Source organism: Podarcis filfolensis (genome assembly GCF_964270895.1).
Source record: "Podarcis filfolensis genome assembly, chromosome: 5".
Taxonomy (NCBI): Eukaryota; Metazoa; Chordata; class Lepidosauria; order Squamata; family Lacertidae; genus Podarcis; species Podarcis filfolensis.
Window position 1 is genome coordinate 14,156,957 of NC_139608.1, and position 21,549 is coordinate 14,178,505.

Consider the following 21,549-nt stretch of genomic DNA (forward strand, 5'->3'; position numbering starts at 1 on the left):
GTCCCTTCAATGTTGTTTCTATGGCACCACATAGCGAATCGTTTTGTGTTGCGAAGGTTTTATAGGAACGCTCAAGTGTAGAGCACTTTAAGCCCAGCACATCTGATGACGAAGGTTCAGGCTCGGATTCAGATATAACTTTTGTGACGTGGGTCATAGGAGATCTTATTAATATAACCCTCTGTTCACAATGGACTCAGAAAACTCAATCGCAAGACCTATACAAATGCTATAAAAGGCCCTTAAGACATTCCAGGGCACTGTGACTTTTCAGCTAAGGCTCTATAAGTAGCAACCAGGAAGACAATTCAATACGCAGAAGCCCCCAATTTATTCGGATTGGTGCAGCTGCATGAATTTCTGCCTCTGTAGATATTAAAACAGTCCAGTGGGGACTGCAACAAAACTTTGCAGCATGGCATGCTGCAACAGCCATCCACACACCCTTACAGGATGTGTCATTCCAACCACACTAGCCCTAGCTTTCTGCCTCATCGTCCCAACAATCAGTGAGTATTCCTTCCCCAGTCATTCCCTCATTTTCTCCCACTGCCCTCTAGACTCCCCCCCAACGTTTATTTTTTCCTTCCTGCAAACGGTGGGGTTCCCCCAAGCCTGCTAATATATCCTTCTCCCTGTCTCTCTCTCTCTCTGTCTGTGTGTGGCATTTTGGCCGCATAAAGGATCCACAGCAACAGAATGAGCTCACTATTTAATTTATCAAATGACATATAACAGATGAAAGTATAAGAATTTCGCTCTGTGGCTTCGTGAGCTCCAAAGTCTACTTGGAGCAAATAAATCCCAGCCAAGACTCTGTGACACATAACTATTTCACTTCTGCCTTTCCCAACTTCTCTACCATGAAGAGACAACATGGGTGGCAGTTATGTGCTGCCAACCTGAAAGAATTAACCTTTGCTCTCCCCGGAGCCGTGGTTCCCGTCAGGAGTTGGTCAACTTCCGTGGGATGTCAACTGACCCTGAGTTATTGCGTTGATGTATCCTGACAGTTCCCAAACTTTTTTCATCACCAACCTCTTGAAATTTCCTGATGGTCTTGGTGGATCACTTAAATGATTTTCCTGCCTGTTGCGGCAACTCTAATGCATTTTGGGAGATGCTGTATACTCTTTAATTGCATTCCTATTTATGTTGCATTACCCTTTGCATTTCACAGAAATCAAACTATAATATACAATAAAATGCAATATGCAAAATGGTAACAGAAGCAATAATACAATTAAAAACAGTACGGATATTTAATGCAAGCATGACATGGACCACCTGAATGATGCTCATGGACCACTGGTGGTCCATGGACCACACCAGGGGTAGGCAACCTAAGGCCCGGGGGCCGGAGGCAGCCCAATCGCCTTCTCAATCCGGCCCACAGACGGTCCGGGAATCAGCGTGTTTTTCCATGAGTAGAATGTGTCCATCTCTGGATTATTTGTGAGGCCTCCCTGGTGTTTTTACATGAGTAGAATGTGTGCTTTTATTTTAAATGCATGTCTGGGTTATTTGTGGGGCATAGGAATTCATTCATATTTTTTCCCCAAAACACAGTCCGGCCCACCACGTGGTCTGAGGGACTGTGGACTGGCCCATAGCTGAAAAATGTTGCTGACCCCTGGACCACACAGTTTGGGAACCTTCCTCCACAGGATAAAAGCACACCTCGTTTTTACTGCACATCCATGACGATTTGTGCTCGTGATGCTATCAGGGCAGTCATATGCAATACCAATTTCATTACTGTTTGCCTGCAAAAGTACTGGGGCAGTCACACCCCGTAACATTTTGTACCACCAATATTCCAGTTCCATTTTTGTCCCGATTTTGTTGCATGTAGTCCCTCCGCGAAGCAATAATGTGGCAGCACTGAGGAAGCCTTGCAGGATAACTAGTATACCATTATTGTGTTAAGAACATGTTGCAGAATACACCTGCAATAAAACACCAAGAGGAGTGGGGTGCCCTGGATTTTCAACCCAGTGCAGGCTTCCCTCTGTATTCAGGTTCATGCCAGACCTTCCTGGATTTGGCTGCATTAACTCAGAACTTACATTATCCTCCTCCTGAATCTCCAGGGTGTAGGTGGTGACTTCCTCTGGTGTGCAGCCTTCTGTTTTGTTCCACTGCAGGGTGACCCAGGTGACTCCAGCACGGACAAGCCTCGGTGCAGAAGGGGTTTGAGGAATATTCCCTGACGTGTAGCATACAACTTCTTGGCTGAAGCCACTAAGGAGCAAAAGAAGAGGGAGAGCGTGGCCCTTCAAACATACTGCAAAGTGCAACGGGACATGCATCCCAAAAAAACAAAACCCCTTTCCTGCTTAGTAGTCGCACACTGTTTTGAATTCTAAATTCTAAATTGAATCTTAGTGAGCAGGTGCTGGGCAGACACCGGATTTGCTAGTTGCCGTTTGGGGGGGAGACTTCCCCTTAGATCAGGCATAGCCAAACTCGGCCCTCCAGATGTTTTTGGCCTACAACTCCCATGATCCCTAGCTAGCAGGACAAGTGGTCAGGGATGATGGGAATTATAGTCCCAAAACATCTGGAAGGCCGAGTTTGCCTATGCCTGCCTTAGATAACAAGGCTGGCTGAGATGACGCAGTGCCTCATCTGAATCTGTGGCCGTACTTGAACCAAACAAAGATAAGGTATAAAAAATGGGGAAAGGGCTCATGTTATGGAACTGGCGGGACTAGAACTTCTGTTTTATTTGGTGCCCGTGCCAGCAAAACAAGGAAGCCACAGATCCACACCTGTCAATTCTTCCAGTCTTCTACCAGGGAGAGGGTCTAACTGACTAGAGAGTGTCCTGGCTGAATTTCCTCGATCATGTGCGTTGCTACCCTTGAACATTCTACAAGCCTTTCTGCCTGAGCTACTTCTGTTCTGCTTTGCAAATCCTGCCTAGTCCTGCTAACCGCGACTACTCGCTCTACTAGTAGAAGCTTTGTTTCGGGTTTCTAATTCCGGTTTACGTTTTAGGATTTACTGTGATACACAAACACTGATACTTCAGTACACAAATGGCGGTATATATATATATTTTTAATAAACACAACAAATAATTATCCCTAACTTGATGCTGACACTTTCCCGTTTTCAGCTGTGAATTGAGGCTGAAATGCACATTCCGTCTCTCTCCTGCTCTGAGCGAGGGAGGCCGTCAATTCGATTTAAATCACTAGTCAGTAAGACTTGATTTAAATCTCTTTTTTTAAAAGAAATATTATAATATTTTTAAAGAAATACTCATTCTTGCTGGTATAATCTTAATATTTACAACCAGATGAAGGTTTCATTTTTGGAATAATAAATTTTCAGTAGTTTTTACAGTTATATAAAAATTACTGATTTGGTTATACTATTAGAAATACACTGACAGATAATTATGAAATTATTGTGAGGTTTAAGGAGTTAACTGTTTATATTTGGACAACTTTTCTGCTGTACTTTATTGGAAGGAGGAAAACAATCATTTCCTTAATAACAATTTAAACAATTTATTTAACTAAAACAATAACATTATAGCATATGTATCCATGTTTGTTAACTGATGTGGTTAAACGGGTTTAAAAAAGAACAAAAAACGTAGACTGAGTTTTAGCACACATGAAAAACTTAAAACAAATCCTTATTTCCTGATGAATAGCCTTTGCACTATAATGTAACTTAAATAGAAAATTATCTTTAGAAAGAGTTCTCCTCCAAAAGCATTTTATTTTAAAAATCCCATTTAAATAAAATAAATTTGATTTAAATTTTAAAAATCCAATTTTTCTGATTTATTTTTTTTAAATCATTGAGTTTTATCCACCCTGCTCCTTAGTCTGTGTTGCCCCTACATATCATAGTAGGGAGGAAGACAGGCTCTGCCTGGCACTGACTCAGGCTCCCCTGACTCCTGGTCTCCCTGCCTGCCATCCACCCTCCCTGCCCTACGTGCTCTACTGAAACAAAATTGGTTGGATAGTGTAGAAAGCAGAATTCTGGACTAGGTAGGCCTCTGGTCTGATCCAACAGGGCTCTTATAATTCTTAGCTCTGAGTTCAGTTTGGGAGACCGGCGAAACACACGGGTGCAGCTGCGATCAGGTGCAACTTACCTCATGCCTATGTCATTCTGAGCTGCTAATCGGAATGTGTAGCCCACAGCCGGACAAAGCTTCGTCAGCTTGTAATGTTTTTGGCTCCCAAAGTAACATTCTCTGAAAACATTGCTTCTTTTTCCCTGAAAGAGAACAACAGCACAAAACTTAATATGGATTCATGAATGTCACATTTTCCAAAGTCAAAATGGACGATCTTTCACGAATTGCTTATCGTCGTTTAAAAAAATGCACATGTGCGCACCTCCTTCTGTGCAATGCCTGCGTGTACCTTATGCTGCACACTTCGATTGATTGATCAGCGTCCTCAACAGACTAAAGCCTCGGTTTCGGGTTAAAATTTGCGCGTGAATTAGCTGGTGGAGCCGATGGCAAAGTTTCTGGACAGCTTGCCACTAAGCAGGTTACACTGAAGTGCCTGCTTAACTCTCCTTTTGTCCTATTTATTTATTTTCTAAAGAAACTTAAAAGGCAGTTTCTCCTTCTGTATCCAAAGCTGGCAGACTTGAGACATAACTTGCTGTCTCAAGCACAATACCGTTTTCTTTCAGGAGCTTACAAAGTTCACCTCTGTAGAGTTTTTTAAGTAACTAACATTTGTTTATCTATTCAAATTGTCTTTTTTACTCTGGTGATAATGTGCGAAAAGCTATTTTCTGTGGTGGCTACCTGACTCTGGAACTCTTCTCCTGAGAGATTTGGATGACTCCTTCATGTCTCCTTCACTCAGGAGTTTTTGACCCACCTGTTTATTTTGACGGATGTAAGTTATTTTTTTGCTGCGGCTTTTTTATATTTTAATGCTTTTCGTGTACAGAGGAAGAGCAGGAGAGAAATGGATTTTAAAGAAATAAACATGCATACACTTCCCAAGCTAGGTACGGGTTGGCTGTTATTTCAGACGCCTCACAGTGGATTGTATTTTGTGTTCCACTGGCAATCACACCAGAGACTGGCTGATATGCTAATGGATGTTGCAGTTCAAATCTTCTGAATGGCCCCAGGTTGGTGACAACTCATTTAACACAACAACAAAAAAGCAAATACACTTGAAGTCAGCAAATACAAAAATGTACAATTTTACACTCACTTTTAAGACCTTAATACCAGGGACATAGGCTGTGTACACACCATACATTTAAAGCACATGACACCCCCCAAAGAATCAGGGGGGGGGTTGTAGTTTATCCCCCCACAAAGCTATAATTCCCAGCACCCTGCACAAACTACAGCTCCCAGGATTGTTGGGGGAAGTCAAGTGCTTTAAATGCATGGTCCATATGCAGCCATAATCACCTGCATGGTTTGAACTGAACTGGTGTTTCTGAATTGCATTGTTTACATGTTGTCAAAGATGTTTTACAGGGCGCAACCACAAAAAAGCTGACTTTACACCTCCAGAGTTCCATTCTCCTGCATTTGAAGGATTTTGTGCTTCTCTATACAACAGATTTATGGTAAAACAGAAAGCTCATTGCCGTTTTTCCTGATTGATTATCACTTACCTCATCCCACTCTAAAAGGTAGCTGGTGATTTTTGAACCATTGTCGATAGGGGCCTGTGTATGGGGAGAAAGAACAGAATAGGAAACTGGCAGGAAGCTTACAGGGAAAAAAAGACTTTTAGAAATCCCCACAGCAAAAATTTAAACAGATGTTGCACCTGGAAAGAGTAAATAGGTTCCATTTACACTTTCATGATCATCATTTATATAGAAACACAGAATGCTACTTTATACTGTGTCAGACCATCTAGGCCAGTCAGACCATCTTGCCTACATTGACCAGCAACAGTTCTCCAGAGTGTCAAACTGGGGTCTAGGAATGCCAGAGGCTGAACCTGGGTTCTTTTGCAAACAAAGCAAGTGTTTTACCACATCAGCTATAAAGTGCCTTCATTCGTGCCTCTTCTGGCCATGAATGTTACTCTTAAGAAATTCTGTCACCCTCTGAAGCAAACCTGAAGATTGCCTCACACATCACACCAGCTGTGTGGCGGCTACTGAGCAGAAAATCCACAAAGGAAGCATAAAACAGCTTGCAGGATTTGAGCCAGTTTTAACCACATTGCTGAATTTTCCCTTTTCTGAGCCCAAATGTTACAGAAACGTCTTCAACCTCCCACACAAAACGCTACGATAGAGTTCCTCTCAGCAGAAACGGCTTGACGGGTTTAACACCAGAAGTGACGTAACAATATGCCATGGTTTGTTTTAGCCGCTTTTTGGTTCAACGAAGCATGAATCATCTCAAAGGTGACCAAACAGGCCACGGCTTGGTTTCTCTAAAGCTTGGCTTGTTCTCCAGCTGCTCTTGTCTCACGTTGCTGCTGCTTTGTAAGCCTCTTGGGGTGGTTAGGCAAGGCTGTTGGATTTGGACGCAACATCAGTTAAAACAAGCCATGGTTCATAAGCTGATACCAAACCATGAATTCACACTTTGTGGCTTGCTTCAAACGCCGCTCCCCCAAACCATGGTTAGCCAGCTAGGCTGAGTTCAGGCATTCAAACAACCCTCACTCAGTCTAAACAAGCCATGGCTTATTGTTACAGGTGAACCAGGCCAGTCACTGATAGCTTGGAGACAGGAAGAAGATCAGGTGGGAACCCTAAGCTGCCTGACAAAGGCAGGAAGATAAAGAGAAGCCCTTCAAAAAATCACTTAAGAATGTCCATAGGAAGAGGCCCGAGCCTAGCAGAAGTAGTAGTAGTAGTAGTAGTAGTAGTAGTAGTAGTAGTAATTTCTTATTTACAACCTGCCCATCTGGCTGGGTTTCCCCAGCCACTCTGGGCGGCTTCCAAAAAAACACTAAAATACAATAACCTATGAAACATTAAAAGCTTCCCTAAACAGCTTCCCTGAACAGGGCTGCCTTCAGATGTCTTCTAAAAGTTTGGTAGTTACTTTTCTCTTTGACATCTGGTGAGAGGGCTTTCCACAGGGCGGGCGCCACTACCGAGAAGGCCCTCTGCCTGGTTCCCTCTAACTTGGCTTCTTGCTGTGAGGGAATCGCCAGAAGGCCCTCGGCGCTGGACCTCAGTGTCCGGGCAGAACAATGGAGGTGGAGATGCTCTTTCAGGTATACCCCTTCAGAAGGGGAAGGATTTGATGACTCTTGGGTTCCCTTCTAACTCTACAATTCTGTGATGGTGGGAAGTTCCGGCCCACATAGGAAACAGCTTATTGTCGATGCAAACGTACTTTCCATTGCCTTGCTCGTATATCCCAGAAACAGTCCACCAATCCGTTTTTTGAAAGGATACAGCACAAAAAGGATCTCAGAGCTTTCACACTGCTTACCTTCCACTGTAAAGTTAGGGAATTTTTGGTCCTGTGCGAAGGTTTGGGTGGGAAAGGACATTCCGGGGCACAGCTGTGCGTGGTGAAGCTAACGGGTTCTGAACGGGATCCCTTTACTGAATTGTAGACGGCATATACCCTGAAATAGGGAACAAAGTTTGAAGGGGGGAAATAAGTAGGTGTTATTGATCTGGCTGCATCTGAAGGAGGAGTGGCTCTTTGCTCCTTTCGCCAACCTCACTAGAATGTCTCTGTTTCAGCAGGTCAGTTTTGGGTGACCCTGGTGAACAACTTAGCGTTATCTGATGCTGCAGCCTCACCGAAAACCTACTGCATGGATGAAGGACACAAGAGCTGCTCAGATGCCGTTGGACCACAACTCCCATAGGTCCCAACCCCCAGCATGGCCAATGATCAGGGGTGATGGGAGCTCAAATCCAAGAACATCTGAAGGGCAACAGGTCCCGTTCCCCCCAATCTACTGGATTAGTGCCTTGGATGGGAAATGTCCGGGAAGCCAATGTAGGAACAGGATACCACGCAGACATGTATTTTCTGAAAACAAGTGGATGTTTGATAAGTTGCAGGAGCAGTTCTGTTAGTGAATTCCTGTTTTTATAATACTGTTTTACTGGTTTTTCTGCTTCGTATAGGCTTTTGTGTTACATTTTGGTATACAAATTAAAACAGATTTTTAAAAAAAAAAAAATAATCAAGCAGTTTTTAAAGTAGTTAAATAAAAAAATAGATGCTACTGTGTAAGAGGTTCTTTTTACTAGAGTGGACCCAGCAGTCTGAACAGTTCATGTTCAAAGGCACAAGCTCAATATGTAGTCCGAATGCAGGGGAACGAAACCGGAAACGAACCATCTTCAGTCCAGACAAGCCCCCTCTGCCAGCAGAAAGTTCAGCCAAATTTAGGTTATTTATTCACATCAATATGGCCCTAGTAAAGGTAAAGGGACCCCTGACCATTAGGTCCAGTCGTGGCCGACTCTGGGGTTGCAGCGCTCATCTCGCTTTACCGGCCGAGGGAGCTGGCGTACAGCTTCCGGGTCATGTGGCCAGCATGACTAAGCCGCTTCTGGTGAACCAGAGCAGTGCAGGGAAACGCCGTTTACCTTCCCGCCAGAGTGGTACCTATTTATCTACTTGCACTTTGACGTGCTATCGAACTGCTAGGTTGGCAGGAGCAGGGACTGAGCAACGGGAGCTCACCCCGTCGCGGGGATTTGAACCGCCGACCTTCTGATCAGCAGGCTCTATGGTTTAACCCACAGTGCCACCCGCATCCCAAATATGGCCCTATCCTGGTTCAAAAATGACTTCCTGCGACCAGGGGAGACAATGGCAAAGGGCTTCTCCATATTTTGAGTTTCAGTGTTCTCTCTTTCTTTTGCAGGCTGAGCAGTGAATCAGAACCTGGTGTGAGAGGCAAGAACATTTGCGCCATCCATTCGGCAAGGCATTCCCATGACTATACTGAAGTGCTAGAATGGGAAGCTTTGAAGAACAGGCTTGGAGTTCTCAAGGAAGAGTAGCACTCCTTGAGAACTGGTATAGGGCTTAAGGCATGAGCCAGTGCAAATCTTGCCTCATCAGCTCGCCTTGGGACATATGGCAATATGTGCACAGTATCTACTACATTGTAAAATGAACGAGTTAACCCAAATGTTTACGTGTTTGTACGTGTATCTTTCGAAAGCAGAGCTCCTTTAAAAGGGATGCAGACAAAACAAAGCAACTAGAAATTGCATAAGAACATTGTGTGGGTTTCTATTTGAGGCTACTAAGTGCTGAACATGACCCACAATGACATCTCCTTGGGAAGAAATAAAGACACCTGCATTCACAAAGGAGTGACATATGTAAGATGCTGGAAAGCCTTATACAGTAGTGTAGGATTCTCAGGCATCGCAGCAAAAAACACAGGCATATTCCAGAACAGTTTATCCCTCTGAAAATGTCAACCTCTGGAAAACGTTGCCAAGGTTAAGACACTCTTGACTTCGCTTTTGTGCTCTCTCGTCCAAACTGGGCAACCAAATGAACACGTAAATAGCTTCTCCCGTATAACCTCGGGGGTGCTGTCGTTTTGGATCCAGCCGTATGTTTCCTCTGTGAATCATTTCTAGGCCGTATCTCTTGAACGCCTTCTTTATTGGCGTGTGAATGTGGGAGACGACACATGGAGCAACAAAGGAGACAGCTTCTCTGCCTTTGCCAAAACGTAGCAAGGCAATCCGAAGCAATTCCCTCCCTTAAACCAAAGGGAACAGACGGCTGGACAAGAAGGCTTCCCTCACACAGCGACATGCCAGAGAAGGGAGTTCTGGTGGTGGAAGAGAAACACAAAACCCACCAGCTGTTCATTCAACCTCAATCTAGCACAGCTCCCCAGGAACCTGTTTGGGGATTTATCTCTTTTCTTCTTGCACCCTTCTCTGGGGTCTGGTAGTATTTGGGGAGAACTTGGGCAGTAGCCAACTACGTCTTACTCAGAGCAGATCCATTAAATTTAATGAACAAGACTAAGTTAGGTGAATTAATTTCAATGGGTCTACTCTAAACTTAGGCATTTCCATAACTGCTTCTTTTTTGCATGTTACATGACTTTTCACATAATGTAAAAGCCATTTTCTGGAAATCAAGTGGAAGCTCAGGGCTCATTTCTGTGTCGTTTCCAGGAAAATACCGTTTTGCAACTCCCTTAACTTGGAAAATGGTGGGAATTTTGTGCTGATAAGGCCTGGGGCAGTATGGCGGCCTGCAGTTCTTTCCCGCCATTTAAAATTTTAGCATGGTGGCATATTAACCAAAAAGCCACATTTCTACAACACAACAAGGTACTGCTGTGTAAAGGGAGGTTGAAATTGGGATGGAAGTGCTAGTATTATATATACAGTAAAACTAATGCAATAAACTCCATGTCTGAACGCAGCCTTAGTTGACAATCATCCGTTGGTTCCACATTCATTAACTCAAGCATGGAGAAACTCTAGCCCAAAGGCCTAACTGAGCCCACCAAGCCTCTTCATTCAGCTGTGAGGCTGCTTGGGCCTAGCCACGTCCACATTTGATGTGGAGCAGGTAAAGACTCAGCTGGGCTGAAATGGAGACCCTTAACTTTGGGGGGGGGGAGCTTTTTTGCGTTTTGTTTTTAATACTCTGTGCTGGAGTCTCCAGTTGTTGTTGGACTACAAATCCCATCATTCCTAGCTAGCAGGACCAGTTGTAAGGGTGATGGGAATTGTAGTCCCAAAACTGGAGACCCAAGATTGGGAAACCCTGCTCTAACAACACTGAGACACAATATTCTTTTTTCTTTTTTTGTAGGCAGGAACATCTAGTCTACCTTATTCTTATCACTCAACCATTCCAGAAGCTTTTTAAAGTTTTTCCTTAGAAACAACAATCCAGCAACGGAATGTAAAACAACGAAATAAATCTAAACAGGCAGGGAGAGATTTGGAGCACACAGCCTGTTTAAACATGTGTGGAAAAGGGGTCTGTCTTATCCTTGACCTATGTAGTCAAGAGGAAAACAGAACATTTCCAGTATTTTACGTTTACTCACATTACAGTGACCGTCCAAATATTGACAATCCCAGATAACTTTTGTTAATATCTGTAAACTTAGTGATACACTGAGGAACACCAACGATCGGTCAAGCTGGTAGAAGTTGCCAACATTGACTTGGATTATGTCCCAAAAGAGGGGGAAACAGATTCTGTTTTCAAGCACTTACAAAATTAAGCTGGATAATTAAATATCCACATGTAAATGCCAGCAACTATAAAGTCTGGGACAGTCCGCTGCAACATCTATCACCGAATGGATTGAAACTGCAAAATCTACCCAAGCAATGTAGCTCACCTGACATGATATTCCGTTGCTGGCCTAAGATCTTTCAGTTTGTATTCCAATTCTTCTCCACTGAAAAAAGGAAATGAAAAATGGTAACCTTCATACAAAGAGTGCCAATTTACATAAATGTATAGCACACCTTTCTTCTAAAGACATTAAAAACCAGCCTCATAAGGAAAAGTAGTAATTTCAAGCAGTGCAAAATGCAATTAAGCACAATAGAGCTAATCCAAGGTTTTATTTTCCATAACAGAGTACCCTGTAAATATTTCTCTCTTTCTTTTTTTAAGGACAGAGCAACCTCTAGTCAATGTCTAACACAGTCCAGGCATGCTCACATTGCTGATGCCAAAAAGAGAAAAATGGTCATCAATGGATCATGGAGGCTAGAGGCCTAAATCAGTCCTACCCCACTCTTCTTTTTGGGTATTCTCGAGTCAATTCTGCCACCGTTTTACAGCTTTTACAAAATATATAGTGGTACCTCGCAAGACGAATGCCTCGTAAGACGAAAAACTCACAAGACGAAAGAGTTTTTCGTTTTTTGAGTTGCTTCGCAAAACGAATTTCCCTATGGGCTTGCTTCGCAAGACGAAAACGTCTTGCGAGTTTGTTTCCTTTTTCTTAAAACCGTTAATACCCAGGGAATCCGTGCTTCGCAAGACGAAAAATTCGCAAGACGAAAAAACTCGCAGAACGAATTAATTTCGTCTTGCGAGGTACCACTGTATATTTTGTATGCGTATGCTCATTGTTTCATTCGTTTTGTAAACCTCTCTTAAAGGGCAGTATAAAAATAATATTACTATGCCTCTTGGATACCAGGGAGAGATTTAAAGCAGTGGAATTTCCACTGGCACACATCAGGGTATGGCAGTAAAGATACTGTATAGTGGTACCTTGGTTCTCAAACTTAATCCGTTCCGTGAGTCCGTTTGACTCCCAAATCAGTTCAAAAACCAAGGCGCAGCTTCCAATTGGCTGCAGGAGCTTCCAGCACTAAATCGGAAGCTGCGGAAGCCGCGCCGGACGTTCAGCTTCTGAAAAATGTTCACAAACCGGAACACTCACTTCCACATTTGCGGTGTTCAGGAGCCAAGCCATTTGGGAACCAATGTACCACTGTATTTTGGTACAAAATATGGATTGTGTGACTACAGTGACACACTCACAACATGTAGCCTATGTTACGAAAGCCAACCCATTGTGCCCAGCCACTATGTTCTAAACTCGTTCTAAGTCCAGAGCACTTACAATAGAAAGGCCTCCGCTGCACTACGCATTTAAATCAGTGTCATACCACTTTAAACAGTCGCTGCTTCCCCCAGAGAATCCTGGGAAATGATATATATATCTTTATTGTCATTGTCCCACACTGAACAATGAAACTGAAAATAAACATAAAACATTCAAAAACCCCTAAAAACTCTGAAACCCCATTTTAAAATACAATATACTATAGAGACTCTTTATGCTGCGTTTAGAACCAGAATTGCATTTGCGTAGAAACTGTTTCTCAGGCGGCTAGTCCTGGTCTTTATGACCCTATACCTTCTTCCAGAAGGCAGAAGCTGAAAGAGATCATTTCCGGGGTGCATACTATCCTGAACTATCTCTGCAGCTTTCTTATGGCACCTGGAAGCATAGATTTGATCCAAGGTGGGAAGAGTGCACCCAATTATTCTCTCTGCAGTCTTTACAACCCTGGACAGCATTGTTTTTTCCCTGGTCGTGCAGCTCCCAAACCACACACACAGACCATAAGTTAATGCACTCTCCAAAGTACAATGGTAAAATGCCACCAACAGGTCCTTTGAGAGATTGTTTTTTCGGAGCATTCTCAGAAAATATAACCTCTGCTGTGCTCTCTTCATCAGGTCTTTGCTGTTTTCTCCCCAGGTTAGGTCATCTCTCAACTCTATTCCCAGAAATCGAAACACTGAGACCGGTTCCACGCACTTCCCCTCAATAATAAGTGGCTGAATATTCAATTTACATTTCCTAAAGTCCACAATCATCTCTTTTGTTTTATTCAAGTTAAGGAGTAAGTTTTTTTTTCTGCACCACTCCCCCAACTGCTCAACTTCCTTCCTATAGGCCGCCTCCCCCTCTCCAGCCGTGATTAAACCAACCACCGTTGTATCATCTGCAAACTTAATGATCTTATTACTGGGGTATTTGGGGGCACAGTCAGCTGTATAGAGCGTATATAAAAGCAGGCGTAGTTGCTAAAAGGTGCTGAAAGTTGTTAGGAGACCCCTCTTCCTCCCACAGAGCTACAGTTCCCTCGGAAGAGGGTCTGGCTGTTCACCAATCTGGAAATTACAGCTCTGCTGTGGGGGAAGATGGGTTCTTCCAACATGTCTCAGCATCCTTAACAAATTACAGCCGCCAGGATACTTTGGAGGAAGCTGTGACTGTTTAAAGCAGTACGATGCTGAGCCCTATTGCTTCCCATATTAAAATTCAGTGACATCCAAGCTTATGGAAACGCTCTCAAAGGCAAAAGGTGAATTCGTAAATAGCTCTGCTAAATGGCCTCTTTCTAGATGAAATGTGTGGACTACACAGTAGTCAAGCTGGCATGCCACCAATATTCCGCTCTGGAAGTCATTGGGATACACACACACACACACACTTAGCAGACGGCTATTCCAGCTGGTGAACACTATGGAAAAAAACGCTGGGAGGGGAGCTGAAAGGGAGGAGGAAATGGCAAAATGACAACTGTGAAAGTGGAAGGAACACTGTGCTTCACGCTGGAAAAACAGCGATGGCAGCTTCTCCTTACCCTTCCAACCCCAACACCTTAGTTTTTATTTATTTATTTAGAAACCTTGTAAAAATTGCAGCACTTGCATATTCTCTACCTGTAAATCATTTTGTACTTTCCATCCCTCCCTTTGTCTGATAAGGCAACTTCGTAAATACAGGTATAAGGCAAACCGTTGCTGTGCCTATCCACACTCAGAAGGTCATTCGGAGGAGACCATGTGAGCAAAACGGTCCTTGCCTGGATATCGGAAACCTAGAGAGACAAAAGAAGATGGCGTTAGTGTCAGTGGCGAGATGAATCGTGGGCATGTATGCATAGAAGAGGTGAAGACACACAACGGCATCACCAAAGATAGGGTGGTGGTACTCAAAACCCAAATAAACTGCTCCTTGTGCTCTGCTAGAAACATTTTGCAGTGGAACCAAGCGGCTGCACCCATTCCTAAGCCATGACCGAAGCCTTCTTCAGGTACCTCAATTGCAATATTAAGAGTCACAACACCCCCCCCCTTAAAACTAGCAGAAGAAGCTGGGCAGCTACGCTTATCCTACCTCCTCTGTTCCCATCGGCCTTAATGACTTAAGCAGGGGACTTTCTGCAGTGGGGAGCCTACTCCGGTTGGAAAGGCTTCTAGAATGCACAAGGAGACTAGAGGAGGGCCGAAGTTTCCTTCACAGTAGGAGCACTGCACACAGTCACCCTCCAAATCTTGGAAGCTAGACACAAGTAGCTCAGAATTGTGTTCCCTGAAGGCAGCAGCTCTCTAAGGTTTTAGTCAAGGACTCTCTTCCAGCCTGAAGATGCTGGGACTGAACCTTCTGCTATTGAGGTACGGCCCTTCACTGATGGGGCAGACCAAGCACACTCAACCCCAATTCCTCCTCTATGGTAAATGAATCCTGTGCACAGACACATGCCTGGAAGACGGTTTAGGCAGCAGTTCTCAACCTGTGGGTCCCCAGATGTTGTTGGACTACAACTCCCACCATCCCTGACCTCTGGCCTTGCTAGCTAGGGGTGATGGGAGTTGTAGTTCAACAACATCTGGGGACCCACAGGTTGAGAAAGGCTGGTTTAGGGAGATCTAAGATTAGGATTTCCCATGTTTTTCCTCTGCTAATCAGCAGCCCCATAGGGAGACGTACAACTTTTTCCTCCCATGCCCTCTCTGCTGCTATTAACACGAGGAGAGGGAGGCAACAGGTAGAGAAAGTGGGGCTGCCAAAAATCACTGTCGCCCACATCATGTCTGGTTTTGACCCAGACACACCAAGCGTACGTTTCGTGCCAAGCTCAATCTCTGAGCCCTTTCGCTGAGCCAACAAGGCAGCGATACCGGAGAAATTATTATCCGCAAACGCACTTAATCTTATCCCGCACCAAAACATCTGTAACCCTGAAAAGGTCCACAAATGACTTTATGATCTTATTTGGAGTCAACTCCTAAAACGAGTTAATAAATCTTGTGGGCCGTGTTTATCAGGCAAAGGAGGAGTTCACGTAGCATTAACATTTTTCTGAGCTTATGTAAAAAAAACAACCTAAAACTAAAAAAAAAAACCCAAAACCACGGTGATTGCTTCAAACACCTGGAATGATTAAAGCTGACATCGAATTAAGCCAGACGTCTGCAGCGAAAGCTCAATGTCTCGAATGAGACGGTGCAATTAAAATGCCTCAGGGATAAAATGGTAGCCAAGAATAAAATATGTTTACAGCTGAAATAAGCCCCTACACAAAATGTTTGATATCAATTAGGCGTTTTATAGGTCAAAATGAGGACAAAAGGCAACCAAATTGGGGGAGGTTTTTATTATTATTATTTTAAAAAGCACAACTGACTAAAAACAGCACCCTCCCCCCCCCCCACCATTTTGTTTATTATGGACACATGCTTGCATAACTGTTTTGCATAAATTCAGACAAGGACTTGGAACTTCATGTACCATATCCAGCCAATGTTCTGTTGGAATGCTTTCTTTCCTTTATGATCGCTAGCTAGGACACACGTATCCATTTAGAACATATGGCTAAAAACAAAACAAAAAGAACTTTCCTTTTTTTTGGTATCCCTTTATAAACTTTAATAATTTGCACAATCCAGAGAGTAAAACAAATAGCAATTCCTGAGGACGTCCCGGGAAGAAAATCTTGGAAAACAGGGAGGATGAGGGGAATTTCACACAGGGAGGCAGCAAGTTATGTCGTTTGTTCTCCCAGGAGGTTAAAGCTCTGTTTTCTGAGATAGGAAGGTGGCACCACAGATTCCGATGAAATAGAAGGAGCCTGACTGACACCCTATAGATCAGGGATGTCCAACCGGGTGACCTCGATCAACAGGTCAATCCCCGAGTGACAGCGGTAGATCGCGGGCTCATTTTCTTCTGCGGGGGAAAAAGAGAATCCTTGGGTGTACTGTCCGGGTTGTTGGTTGGCTGTCGGCGCCCTGCTACGCCGGCGTCTCTGAAGCCCCTGCTGGCTGGCCGTGGCAAGTTCACTCTGGCAAAAGGCTTCGCGGATCTCCGGCTGTGCGATGGTAGACAGCTCCTGACGGCTGTTCTTTGCTTCCCTGCGACGGTCTGACCGAAGGTGAGCCCCCCTTAAAAAAAGCTCAACTACTCTAGCTCTCTCCCCCCCCAAAATGTGTAGATCACTGCTGGTTTTTCATCCCAGGAATAGATCGCAGTCTCTTGGGAGTTGTAGAGTTGGCAGGGACCCTGAGGATCATCAGGTTCAACTTCCTGCAATGCAGGAATATGCAGCTGTCCCATACGGGGATCAAACTTGCAACCATGGCACCATGCTCTAGCCAACTGAGAAACCTGAGCTGTAAACCAAGAAACCATAGTTCAACCAGTCACCTCAGCCATGGCTTTGGCCTCAGCCCCACCACCTCCATCTAAAGCTCAAAGGTTTGGGAGGAAGTCTTTTGCGTTGCTCAACATGGTCCTCCACTCCCCTGCAGGCTTGCCTTGGAGACATGGGTAGATCTAGGAATCTAAGCTGGCTTTCTCACAATTCTCCAGAGTGCCTGACAGAGCGATGTTGCAGGGCGCTGCGGAAAATGTAACATGCCAAAAGAACCACCGTGGTTATTTACTGAATTTCCGCACCGCCCTTCGTCCAAGGATCACAAGGCGGTTTGCAATGTAAAAACACAAAAATACAAACCATGATAACAAAAAAAAACCCTATACCCACCCCAATTTTAAAAGACTATAGGTTGTTTTAATTATCCAACGGCCTGGGGAAAGAGGAATGTTTTCACCGGAGGCCCAAAGATATGTTACTGTAAAGGAAGGTGCCAGGGGAGCCTCCCTGGGGACAGCATCCCACAAGCAGGGAGCCACCACAGAGAAGGCTCGTTCTCGTGTTGCTGCCCTCTGCACCTCTCGTGGAAGAGGCACACAAAAATGGGTCTCAGACGATGATTGCAGAGTCCAGGTTGGTTCACACGGGAAGAGGCGGTCCCTGAGGTGCTAGGCAGCTTCACTGGTTTAAACGGAGAGTCAAAATAGATTCCACTGATCCATCTAAGTACCTTGAACTCGGATGTCAAAGCGATAAATAACTACCTGACATTCAGAAGACATCTTAAGGCAGCCCTGTTCAGGGAAGTTTTTAATCTGTGATATTTTAGTGTATTTTTGGTTTTCTATGGAAGCCGCCCAGAGTGGCTGGGGAAACCCAGCCAGATGGGCGGGGTACAAATAATAAATTGTTATTATTATTATTATTATTGAACTGAGCCAGAAGGTACCAAGCAGTCTATGCTGAATGTAAGTTGACATTTGCTGCAAAACAACCCGTCCATAAGACTTTACTATATGCACACTCCATTGGAAACATTTCCTGTGAAAGCCCCATCCGGAATGAATGAGAGCTGGACTTAATGCATAGCTTGGATTCATTTCTAATGTAGTTTGTGCCCTAATTAAAATACCACAGGGCCATTAAGTACTATACACCTAGGTTGAGAGAAATTGTTTCTTCTTGTACAGCAAGAACAGAGAATCACAAAAGGCACACTTCTTTGCTTGGGTAATCCAAACTATTTAGTTTGTTATTTCCCAAAAAAAATGACGTTAATTTCCCCCTTTAGTCGTACAATAGCTCATCCGGTATCATAAAGACCCAAAGATGTCTGTTAGAAACGATAATCCAAATTAAAACGCCCACTTTAAGAAGAAATGAAGAAAGCAGATTACAGTTTATTGCACTTTTTTGGGGGGGAAGGGGAGAACCCTTCATGATGGAGCTTCATTTCCTTTAAGCAATATGTCCAGCACAAGCTTTCTCAGCTGCCACAGAAACATTTTAATTTCGAGAGCCTGATACCGATTGTGTGTGTATGTGTGTGTATGTGCGCACATCGCATCTCCAAATTTCAACCCACAACTCAGGCCCTGCAAAAAAGGGTTGCTATTTTCAAGAATTTATTGAATTATGGTGCTGGAGGAGACTCTTGAGAGTCCCATGGACTGCAAGAAGATCAAACCTATTCATTCTGAAGGAAATCAGCCCTGACTGCTCACTGGAAGGACAGATCCTGAAGTTTAGGCTCCAAGACTTTGGCCACCTCATGAGAAGAGAAGACTCCCTGGAAAGGACCCTGATGCTGGGAAAGATGGAGGGCACAAGGAGAAGGGGAAGACAGAGGACGAGATGGTTGGGCAGTGTTCTCGAAGCTACCAGCATGAGTCTGACCAAACTGCGGGAGGCAGTGGAAGACAGGAGTGCCTGGCGTGCTCTGGTCCATGGGGTCACGAAGAGTCGGACATGACTAAACGACTAAACAACAACAACAACAATTTTCAAGAAGGCGCTCTTCTAAGCAGTACTTCAACTATGTCTCTGAAATACAGACACCAGCAGATAGATCAGTAGGCAACATTCACTGGATTTTCCATCTTACTGGTTCTCTAGTCTACTATTCATTAAACAATCACCTTTTCCTTCCTTTGTAACGCCCCCCCCCCCTTAACCGAAAAACATAGCCAATTAAGCAAAAGAGCAACGAGGCTGGTATTACTATTTCTACAGGATTTCAACAGGATTGCTTCTGTATGGTTCTCTGTCTCTCTCATTTGGACTCGCACACAACAAATACGAGATCATGCATGCAACTACTACCGGCAGGAATTCACGCGCTCACATATGTGCTGAAGTCATCAGCGAAGCACGCTAAGGCCATCTCAGACGAAAGCCCATAAAAACCTTTCTACCAGACTGCCCTGTTACATAATCTCAGCATGCCACACATGTGAAAGGAAAGCTGGGAATAATGCAAGGAATGCAGCTGTAAACATTTTACATGTTTACGGGGGCTATTTCTGCACATTCGCTTTTTTAAAAAAGCCAGATGACTAACGGTCTGATTGCATGAGCTACAGCGGCAATTACGTGTTTTAAGATAAGGAGGCACAGCTGCGCCAAATCAGCCTCGTGGCTAAGGCAACTGCGAAGATGACCACAGGGATGCTTGAAGGACCGAGTGCAATTCAAACTCCAAAGTGGTGCTAAGATTGCAGCTTTAGCTAACTACTGGATTGAGATGCACTTCTCATACTGAAATTCCCTACTTAAATAGGATATCTTCTTTCAAACAGTGCAGACCAGCGCAGAAAGATGGGTGAAAAATATATGAAAGTAGCACAGATCGGAAACGGGACAGATTTGTCCGTCCTTAGACGACTACATCCAAACCTAGACCAGGAGTGTTTTTGCTCTGGTTCAGGGGTCCTTGACGTCAGTGGCTGGAGCACGGAGCTTCAGCTAGCAAATTAATAAATAATAATAATAATAATAATAATAATAATAATAATAATAATAATTTATTTGTACCCCGCCCATCTGGCTGGGTTTCCCCAGCCACTCTGGGAGGCTTTCGACAAAGATTAAAAATACATTAAAATGTCACACATTAAAACCTTCCCTAAACAGGGCTGCCTTCAGATGTCTTCTAAATGTCAGGGAGTTGGTTTATCTCTTTGACATCTGGTGGGAGGGCGTTCCACAGGGCGGGTGCCACTACCAAGAAGGCCCTCTGCCTGGTTCCCTGTAGCTTTGCTTCTCGCAGTGAGGGAACCGCCAGAAGGCCCTTGGAGCTGGACCTCAGTGTCCGGGCAGAACAATGGGGGTGGAGATGCTCCTTCAGGTATACCGGGCAGATGGTTAAGAAGCTGAAGCAAACCTGAAGTACAGCAGCTACTGCTAGATTTCTATATACACACATATATTTATATAGATGCAGGCAATCGAGAGGCTTTGTCCTGCTTGCCAACTGCAAAGGCCAACGAAGCACATCCTCTCGGGCATGAAAAATAATGGTGCCTTCATTTAATTACAGGAAAATATCTGTGTAACAATATTGGATGATACCCAGTTGTGGCAGCCCTCTTCTGCAGCAGCCACTCTGCCAGCGGAGTCTCATTTTTAGCACAGCACAACAGTGAAATCCAATGGGAGTTGTGATCTTGGATGATGATGATGATGATGATGATAAGAAGAAGAAGAAGAAGCAGCAGCAGCAACCCCTACACTGTGCAATATAAGCTTGTGTGCTACCAATGACATAAACTCCAAAGCTACTTTGCACAAACGTTACACTAGATCTCATCTCCTATCTTCAATTTTGCACTGCTGTGTAATTATTATTTTTCGTCAAATGCCAGCGGATTACATACCTGTGGTTTTTCAATTCCAGAAAGGACATCTTGAACCCTTTTTGTTTCTGTGTCGCATTCTGTGCAGGAAGAAAAAAAGAGGACAGAAGTTACAACTTTTGCTTCAGTAGCAAGAGCGTCAACCGAATTTTGAATTCATCCACACGTGAGTTCACACAATCGGAGAGATAACGCAGAGGCAATGCTTTAACCATGGATCAAAGGGAGGCACTGTGAACTTTCATGCTTGATCCCTATGCGTATAGTTCCTTACTTCTCCGGTGCAAACTACGATCACTATTCTAAGGCTCATGCTGAGATCAACTATATTTATTTACTTATTCCAAACCTCTTTTAACTACTTTTCATTGAGAGAATTCCAAAGTGGTGTGTACAGGAAAAAATCTATCAACCCATCATAGAAACACAATATAAAAACCAATGTATTAGAATAACAATATACAGTAAAAAGCAAGATGCAGATTAGAAATGGCTGTCAGCTTTAGTCATAGTCAAGAGCTGTTGTTGATGTTATTTTAATTTATTACCTGCCATTCACCCTAATGTCCTAGGGTGTTTTACACCAATTTAAAATATAACATCGGAAGCAGTTTGAAAAACCTACAATTAAAAAAATAACGAAATCACAGAAAATAGGCTGTTTCCTGAAAACATACACCTGAAGTTGTGTATACATTATACACCGGAAGCTGTATGATGAAGTTGCCAGACACACCTCTCTAGGGAGGGATTTCCACAACTTAGGGGCTGCCACAGAAAATGCCCTCTTCCTAGGCCACCCCCAACCCGAGTG

At 43.9% G+C, this 21,549-nt stretch overlaps 1 protein-coding gene across 3 annotated transcripts in view; it reads right to left on the reverse strand.

The window, feature by feature from the left end:
* Positions 1-21,549, reverse strand: part of FNDC3B (fibronectin type III domain containing 3B) — a 298,646-nt gene that overhangs the window by 54,034 nt on the left and 223,063 nt on the right. For all 3 annotated transcript variants that reach the window (XM_083613137.1, XM_083613138.1, XM_083613139.1), the window contains exons 7-13: positions 20,757-20,815; positions 14,165-14,322; positions 11,304-11,363; positions 7,427-7,565; positions 5,632-5,685; positions 4,124-4,248; positions 2,070-2,244 (exon numbers count right to left, since the gene is read on the reverse strand). In XM_083613137.1, coding sequence (XP_083469263.1) covers positions 2,070-2,244; positions 4,124-4,248; positions 5,632-5,685; positions 7,427-7,565; positions 11,304-11,363; positions 14,165-14,322; positions 20,757-20,815 — 770 coding nt within the window. The remainder of the gene's footprint in view (positions 1-2,069; positions 2,245-4,123; positions 4,249-5,631; positions 5,686-7,426; positions 7,566-11,303; positions 11,364-14,164; positions 14,323-20,756; positions 20,816-21,549) is intronic.